Source organism: Vipera ursinii (assembly GCF_947247035.1).
Source record: "Vipera ursinii genome assembly, chromosome: 1".
Lineage (NCBI taxonomy): Eukaryota > Metazoa > Chordata > Lepidosauria > Squamata > Viperidae > Vipera > Vipera ursinii.
Window position 1 is genome coordinate 111,510,151 of NC_139512.1, and position 7,630 is coordinate 111,517,780.

The window sequence follows — 7,630 nt, forward strand, 5'->3', positions numbered from 1 at the left end:
CCTGGGGGTTGGAGACCCTTGCTGTAAAGGGAATGGAGACCAGGAGACACTGCTTCTCAGCTGCCACTCAGGTCTTGTGGGATACAATTTCCTGAGAATTAAAGCTTATTCCATCTGTTCTAATGTTCTGGAAGCTATTGAATATTTTTTTTCTGAAAAGCATTTGGTTGAATAGTTTGTTATCACTACATTTAATTTAACAATATTAATTTATTTTTTTAATATTATTTAATTTGGTTTTCCTATGATTTGTTTTATTTTTTTTAATTATATTATTAAGTTACCCTTAGTCAGGTGCAAGGGACCAGAAATAACACAAGGAGTTGATCAGAGTGATACCTTTGTTGCTATTTGCCTATTTGTAGGAATCTCGCCAGACTAATAAACTTACCACAGGAATTACTAGATAAGCACTGCAAGTTTAGGGAGGATCTGCTTTCCATTAGTGATTCAAGGCTTACCAGTCTTTTCACTTCTCCCCTCACTTCAGCTCCAGATTCCACCACACCCTTATACTGTTGCGACTTAGTTATTGGTTGCTTTAATTTATTTATATCTATTATAGATGCTTTAACTGAAATGATGGCTTCTATCAGGTGTCTTGTAAACTGCTAAGGATCTGTAGTGATTTGCTGGTAAATAAATAGAACTAATTGCATCAGCTATAAAAATTAACAAAAAATATAAGGGAGCTGTTGCTAGTTTGTGGCAACCCTTACATATAAGTATTTTAATTACAATCAATAAATTATTCCACTATTGTATACCCTTGACCAAAGATCGGTACACTCCTTCTATCTGGGATGATCATCCTCTTCCACCGAGCGTGCAGCTTCGGGAGGGATGCACATGGAGCGGTGAGGGAGGAAGGGGACACCTGCCTAGCCAGCCAGATCAGCCAAATCAACCCTGGCGATCAATGGGGTGACAGATGTCGCAGCCAGATCGCCCTCACATCCAATTATTCCACTAAAGAACTCCAGTTTACTAGGTAAAGGTTCCCCCGCACATGCATGCTAGTCGTTTCCAACTCTAGGGGCCGGTGCTCATCTCTGTTTCAAAGCCGAAGAGCCAGCGCTTGTCCGAGGACGTCTCCGTGGTCATGTGGCCGGCATGACTAGACGCCAAAGGCACATGGAACACTGTTACCTTCCCACCGTAGTGGTCCCTATTTTTCTACTTGCATTTTTACGTGCTTTCGAACTGCTAGGTTGGCAGAAGCTGGGACGAGTAACAGGCGCTCACTCTGTTACGTGGCACTTGGGATTCGACCCGCCAAACTGCCGACCTTCTGATTGACAAGCTCCAGTTACTAGGTCACTATTTTTGTACTGCACAGTTTGTTCCTATTATACTCTCAAGAATGCTTCCTGGATCTATGATGAAAGATGGTGTTCCCTAAATTGTAGAGCACTGTGAACTCTCAGGTACTGTGTTGGAATGCAACAACTTCTAGGAAGCTGCTAGCTGCGCTCTAAATCTGTCGCCTAGTATCAATGTATCCCTCTTGCTGCCAAGATCACAGAGTTCAAATCATATAAAACCAGTTCACATTTTTCTCTTTGCCAACTTTTTTTTTTGCAGAGCAATATTAAACAGGGTTTTTTTAGCCTACAACTATTTTGTTTTCTTCTCTGTATAGGCAGGTAAAGATAGGTGGGACGACAGCATAAACCACACGTTTCTGCCCTTCTAATTGGAGGAGGAATATTGTGAATGCAATCCATATAGCTAATGCCAAGTTTTGTGATTGCCACAGATTATTGTTTATTGTAAAATTCAAGCTTGCTTTTTATTTAAGGACCTACAAGTGCAATTGTAAACACTATTTTTTTGGAAATGGAGATTCAATGTTATTTTTCTTATGAGCAACATGAATTTTAAAAGATCAGCTAAAATAAAAGTTGTAAGGAAAAAATAGCAGATATTTACCACGGCCCACTCAGCTGTTATTATCTCATGTTGTGTTCTTATCCACTTTCTTCAGGGGTTATTTTAAAATAATAAAGTTCCTTTGTCAATCTTTTCTTTTGTTACAGTTCCATTTCTTTGCATGCTCCATCAGCAATAAGCATTCTACACAATTCACTTCCTAATGCTACGAAAGTACAAAATGATTTTACAATCTTCTCCCATTGCTAAACTAAAAATAGACAATTAATGTAGAAAATCTATACAATGGGTAAGAGCCAGATTAATATGAAAGAATTTAGAGAACTAATAGAAACTATTTAAAAAGAACAAAAAAGATATTTCCTTTCCCCTAACAGTCCAGGAATTTCTGACTTTAATGGAGTTGCCCATTGGATGGTCATAAAGTGCGGCACTCACATGACCAACCCAATTTTATGACCTTTTTTGTGGTGGTCAGGAAGCGAATCACCACAGTTAAGTGTTCACATTGTTCACTATGGGGTGTTTTTGGTGAAAACTGGAAGTAAAATGTGGTAAACTGAGGGATCCTGCAAACAGCCATAAACGTGGGCTGGTGGCCAAATGCCCAAAATGCAGTCATGTGACCACAGAGCAGATATCAGAACTTTGCAACCAGCAGCATTGGCGGGGGGGGGGAAGCTTTGTAACTTTAAAAAATCACAAAGTGACCATTCGTAAGTCAAGAAATACCATGTTTTCCCCAAAATAAGCCAGGGATTTTTATTTATTTTTAGTCCAAAAGACCCATTAGGGCTTATTTTGGGGGATGTCTTATTTTTTCACCACAAGGCCCAGTCTGGCCAGTGCTCCCACCCCTAGGCGACTCAGATTTTCCTCGGTAGGGGAAGAAGGCTTTGGAAACTGCCTTTTCATTTACATTCATCAGCAATATTGTAATCCGTCCGTTTATTTTTCAAACAAATGATTTGTATTTACCATGATTAGCCTCCTTGAATGCCAATGGGAAGGCACGGTGTGAATTCTGCGCATGAGCCATGGAAATACAGACACTTGCACCTTAAAGCTCACAACGCTTCCTTGCTTGGGGTGCACCACTGTTTTACAGGCGCGTTCAATTTTGTGGCTCAGCTAAACTCTTCAGCTGCAGCAGGCCGCAGTTCCTATCACCTTCAGGAAGCCTGGGTGATGGAAACCTTAGGCCAGGCTCCTCGCAGCTGAAGCAATCCGGCTCGCCCAGGGTCAGGTTGGCTGTCGCGGGAGGCGTGGCTCATCCCTGCCCTCCAGCTCTGCCGCACATGCGGGATGAGCCTCCCGTGATGGCCAACCTGACCCTGGGTGAGCCGGACTGCTTACAGGGAGAGGCTGCATGTTGCAGGAGGATAACTGCAAAGGGCACACACAGATCCCTGCAGCTCCTGGAGGTTCCAAGCGCTGTTTTTGGTGCCACTTGGTTTCTCACCCCAACCCACTCCCACCGGGCTGATCTGGTGAGCGGGATTGCCTTCCACCTTCCCCATCGCTGCATTGGCAGCTGAGGTTGCCCTTCCAAGAGGTGGCATGGTGATTGGATGGCGGCCATGCTACGAATGGGAATAGACCATCCCTCAAACCTCAGCCAACCTCTCCACGGTGCGCCTCTGTAAACAGCAAACAGACGCACACATGCTGCCAAAAACAGCTGTGCCAAAAACAGTGCCCAGAGCCTCTAGGAGCTGCACATGCCCTTTGCAGTCCTCCCCCTGCCTCTCCCTGTAAGCAATCCGGCTCGCCCAGGGTCAGGTTGGCCGTCACGGGAGGCTCATCCCACATGTGTGGCAGAGCTGGAGGGCAGGGATGGGCCACACCTCCCGCTACAGCCAACTTGACTCTGGGCGAGCCAGATTGCTTCAAGCTGCGAGGAGCCTGGCCTAAGGTTTCCATCGCCCAGGCTTCCTGAAGGTGATAGGAACTGCGGCCCACCACAGCTAAAAAGTTTGGCTGAGCCACAAAATTGAACACCCCTGTAAAGTGGTGCACCCTGAGTGAGGAAGTGTTGTGAGCTTTGAGGGTGTGAGTGTCTGTATTTCCGCAGCTCATGTGCAGAATTCATACCGCGCATTTCCATTAGCATTCAAGGAGGCTAATCATGGTAAATACAAATCATTTTTTTGAAAAATAAACAGATGGATTACAGCAGGGGTGTCAAACTCAATTTCATTGAGGGCCGCATCAGCATTGCGGTTGCCCTCAAGGGGCCGGGTGGGTATGGCCAGGGTGGGCGTGGCCTACTGGATGGGCATGGGTAGAGTGCATATGGCCTACTGGGTGGGCATGGCCAGCTCTACATCGTTCGCATCAAGGGTGCCTATGGGGGCCTGGGCAGGAGTGGGACAGATCTGAGGGTCTCTGGCAGAAGGACGGTCTCTGGGCCAGGGCCAAGGCAGTGGGGGCCGTTCCCTCACTGTTTCCAGGATGGCTTCGCGGGCCACATGAAACCACTTCGCGGGCAGGATCTGGCCCCCAGGCCTTGTGTTTGACATGTCTGGATTACAGTATTGCTGATGAATATAAATGAAAAGGCAGTTTCCAAAGCTTTCTTCCCCTACTGAGGGAAACTTTCTGAGTCGCTTCCCTGAGTGGGACATCTCAGGACACCCAGCTTTCTTTCCCACCCTTCCGCAGAGGGAAAGCAGCAAAACTCGCAGGGCAGTGCAGGCTGCCTGTGAAGGCTGCTTCGGGGTGAGTGTGAAAGAGAGAAGCTGATGGTTGAGGCCCCGGCCAGTCCCCACCATTGTCTGCCTGCTGGATTCCCCAATCCAGGGCTGGGATAGAAAAGAGGCAGCCTCTGCTTGCCTCAGTCCCTGCTCTCTTAACATTCAGGCCACCTCACAGCGGTGGCACCAGAAGCAGGCAAGGCTGGGGGGGGGAGGAAGCACACGATCCGGCCTGTCAAAAAACTTAGGGAGGGACAGAGTGGGTGGGGTAAGTAGGGCTTATTTTGGGGGGGGGTAGAGCTTATATTAGGCCCAACCACAAAAATCAAGCTAGGTCTTATTTTTGGGGAAACATGGTATTCTGGAAAAAGGCATGAATTTAAGCACAATCTTAAATATAGTTAAGGGATGCAGTTCAAGTTGATGCAGATTAAATTGGCTCATTTCCCCAAGATTTTATTATATGTTGCAATATCCACTTATACACTGAACAGAAACATAGAAAATTGACTGCAGAAAAAGACCTAGGTGATCCACCGAGTCTGCCTTTTGTGTTTGTTTCCCTTTTTATTCATTATTTTTAATTAATTTCTATTTTATTTTTTATGTTTGTCAGAGGCTGGACATGTGTTTATCCCAAGCATATTTAAACTCAGTTACTGATGTTGACCCGCTATCTCAACTGGAAGTTGATTTCAAGCTACTTTATTCCACTGTCGGTACACAACTGATTTGTAATGATAGCCTTAACAGATTCAGGGGCATTAGATAAAAAGAGGAGGCAAAATTGTGGAAATAGCCTACAAAGCAATCTTAATCAGGTTTCCTGATTAAACTGATGACTTGGTCTTCAGCAGTGTTAAGTTCAATAACGATATCTATACATACTATTTATCTTTTGGATCCATAACCTTTTACTGGGTGAAATTGTACATCATATGGCAACATTTCTTTCAACCAGGGTATCTCATATGGGCTAACTTACAAAATGCATACAAAATCTGAGACTCATGATTCCCAGGGAACTGAAATTTGGCAAACTTTATAAAACATTTTATGACATAAAAATAATCATAAAGCATCTTATGACATAATACCAAATGTCATAAAATATTTCTTGTGGTCAACTTCTGATGTTTGACTGTGCTATACAGTTCAATATGGGCTACTTTCAAAGCAGATACATCTCTGAATACTTAGAAGTTCTGCCATTGTTGAAGGAGAAATTTTTCAGAAAGGATGGCCCAGTGGGGTCAGCGGTTGTCTATTTAGTAACTGTAAACTTATCACAAAGATTCTTTTTCGCTTCTCATCCAAGAAGCTTCTTCAGCTCTGACTGGATGGTGGAGGAATAGAAAGATTTATACTCCTTGCAGACAGCTAGTCATGGAATGGGAAGTATATTTATTTATTTTTATTTTAATCCCATTTATATCCCGCCCTTCTCCGAAGACTCAGGGCGGCTTACAAGCTTAGCAGTAGCCTTCATTCTATGTATATGCCTGCTTGTTAGGGCTTTCACACACCCGCCAAGTGGCATTATTACAAAGTCAGCTTAATTGCCCCCAACAATCTGGGGTATATCGATATACATCGGTATACATCCTTCAATTCCCCAACCATCCAGTCAGAGCTGAAGAAGCTTCTTGGAAGAGAAGCAAAGCACCTTCAAAGAAAAACAAGGAAGTCCAGTTGCCTCTTGAAAAAGAATCTTTGGGATAACTATGACCTCCTGGATGATTGAAAAAATCTCCAAAGACATTTCAGTGTAAATTAGTTAACATCTTTGATAGCAAGTGATGAAAACAATCACATCCGAGACAGCAATAGCCATGGAGCCAGTCAGCACAGAGCAGGGAAGGAGCAATTTGGAAAAAAAAAGTCCGTCCCGAAACTAAGTACGTGCTGTACCCTCTCTTTCAGAGGACACACATACACACAGTTATCAAAGATCAGCCCAGATTGAACGAGAATCAGGTGCTAGCTCTAAATCCCTACGAAACCCTCGGCTCTGCTGCTGTCATCTTCAGAATAAGCGCCCCCTCCCCACTCCCTCCAGATTCAGCCACCCTTATTTTTATGCGGAGGGTCCAGCTGCGTAAGCGCTCCATTCTCGGCTTGCAGAGTGACCCGGCGGGCACGGTCGCCCCTCTCACCAGAAGAAGGTGTTGGTCCCGTCGTCGTACACCTCGGACTCAGTGCTGCGCCGGTCGCCATGAGTGACGACAGCGGCGTCTGGCGCTGCTGCAGCTGCCGCTGGCGGCGGGTCCCCCCGCGGCCCCTCTTCAACCGGCAGAGAAGCGCCGTTGGGGGGCGGCGGCGGCTGCCCTTCCTCCAAGGCGGCTTTGCCGGAGGCGGCTCCGTGACCCCTCCGCTCCCCGCGCCTCATAGCGAGAGGCGACCCCGACTCGCGAAGCTTTAAGCGATGCTCGGCGCGCGCCCGGCCGATCCCTCCGCGCGCCCCATGCGAGCGAGCGCCGAAGAACCGACGCAACAGCTCTCTTAAAGCGCCTTTTCAGCACTCGCTCGTGACCCTACGTGGGACGAGGTTGAGGGGCGGGGACTAGCCTCGGAGGAGACGTGAGCGGCTAAGGCTGCAGGGCGCATGCGCGCGCCGAACCTCTCTCTCATTTCTCCTTTTCTCTCTCTCTCTCTGTCTCTCTCTCTCTCTCTCTTTTGGCTCGTCCAGCAAAGCTTTGGAGCGAGAGCTTTGGCAGCACAGCTTCTAGCGTGGACAATAGATTAAAGTTCAATTGCAGCAAGCCAACTCGGGAAGGTTTATATTGGAGAGATTGACGTCAGGAGGGAGCATTTCTTCACCATTGGTTGGCGGACAAAACATTTTTAGATAGTTTATGTTAGGGCTTTGTTGGTGAATTCGGTACGGTTCGTTTGAGTTACGTGTGTTAAGCAAATCCAGATATAAAAGTGCAGGAAATGCATATACAGTGGAGTCTGTCGAAACAAAGACAATATACTCAAAATTGCAGCTTAGTTGAACAAGGACAGGGAAAAGGGAGAGTATATTTTCCTGTCATTGT

General features: G+C 46.0%; 1 protein-coding gene across 1 annotated transcript in view; it reads right to left on the minus strand.

Annotated features, from left to right (window-relative positions):
* PTDSS2 (phosphatidylserine synthase 2) overlaps window positions 1–7,122 on the minus strand; it is a 51,280-nt gene extending 44,158 nt beyond the window's left edge. Inside the window, exon 1 of the mRNA XM_083348981.1 lies at window positions 6,746–7,122. Within this exon, the coding sequence (XP_083205107.1) occupies window positions 6,746–6,978 (233 nt within the window). The 5' untranslated portion in view covers window positions 6,979–7,122. The remainder of the gene's footprint in view (window positions 1–6,745) is intronic.
* Between the last annotated feature and the right edge of the window lie 508 nt (window positions 7,123–7,630).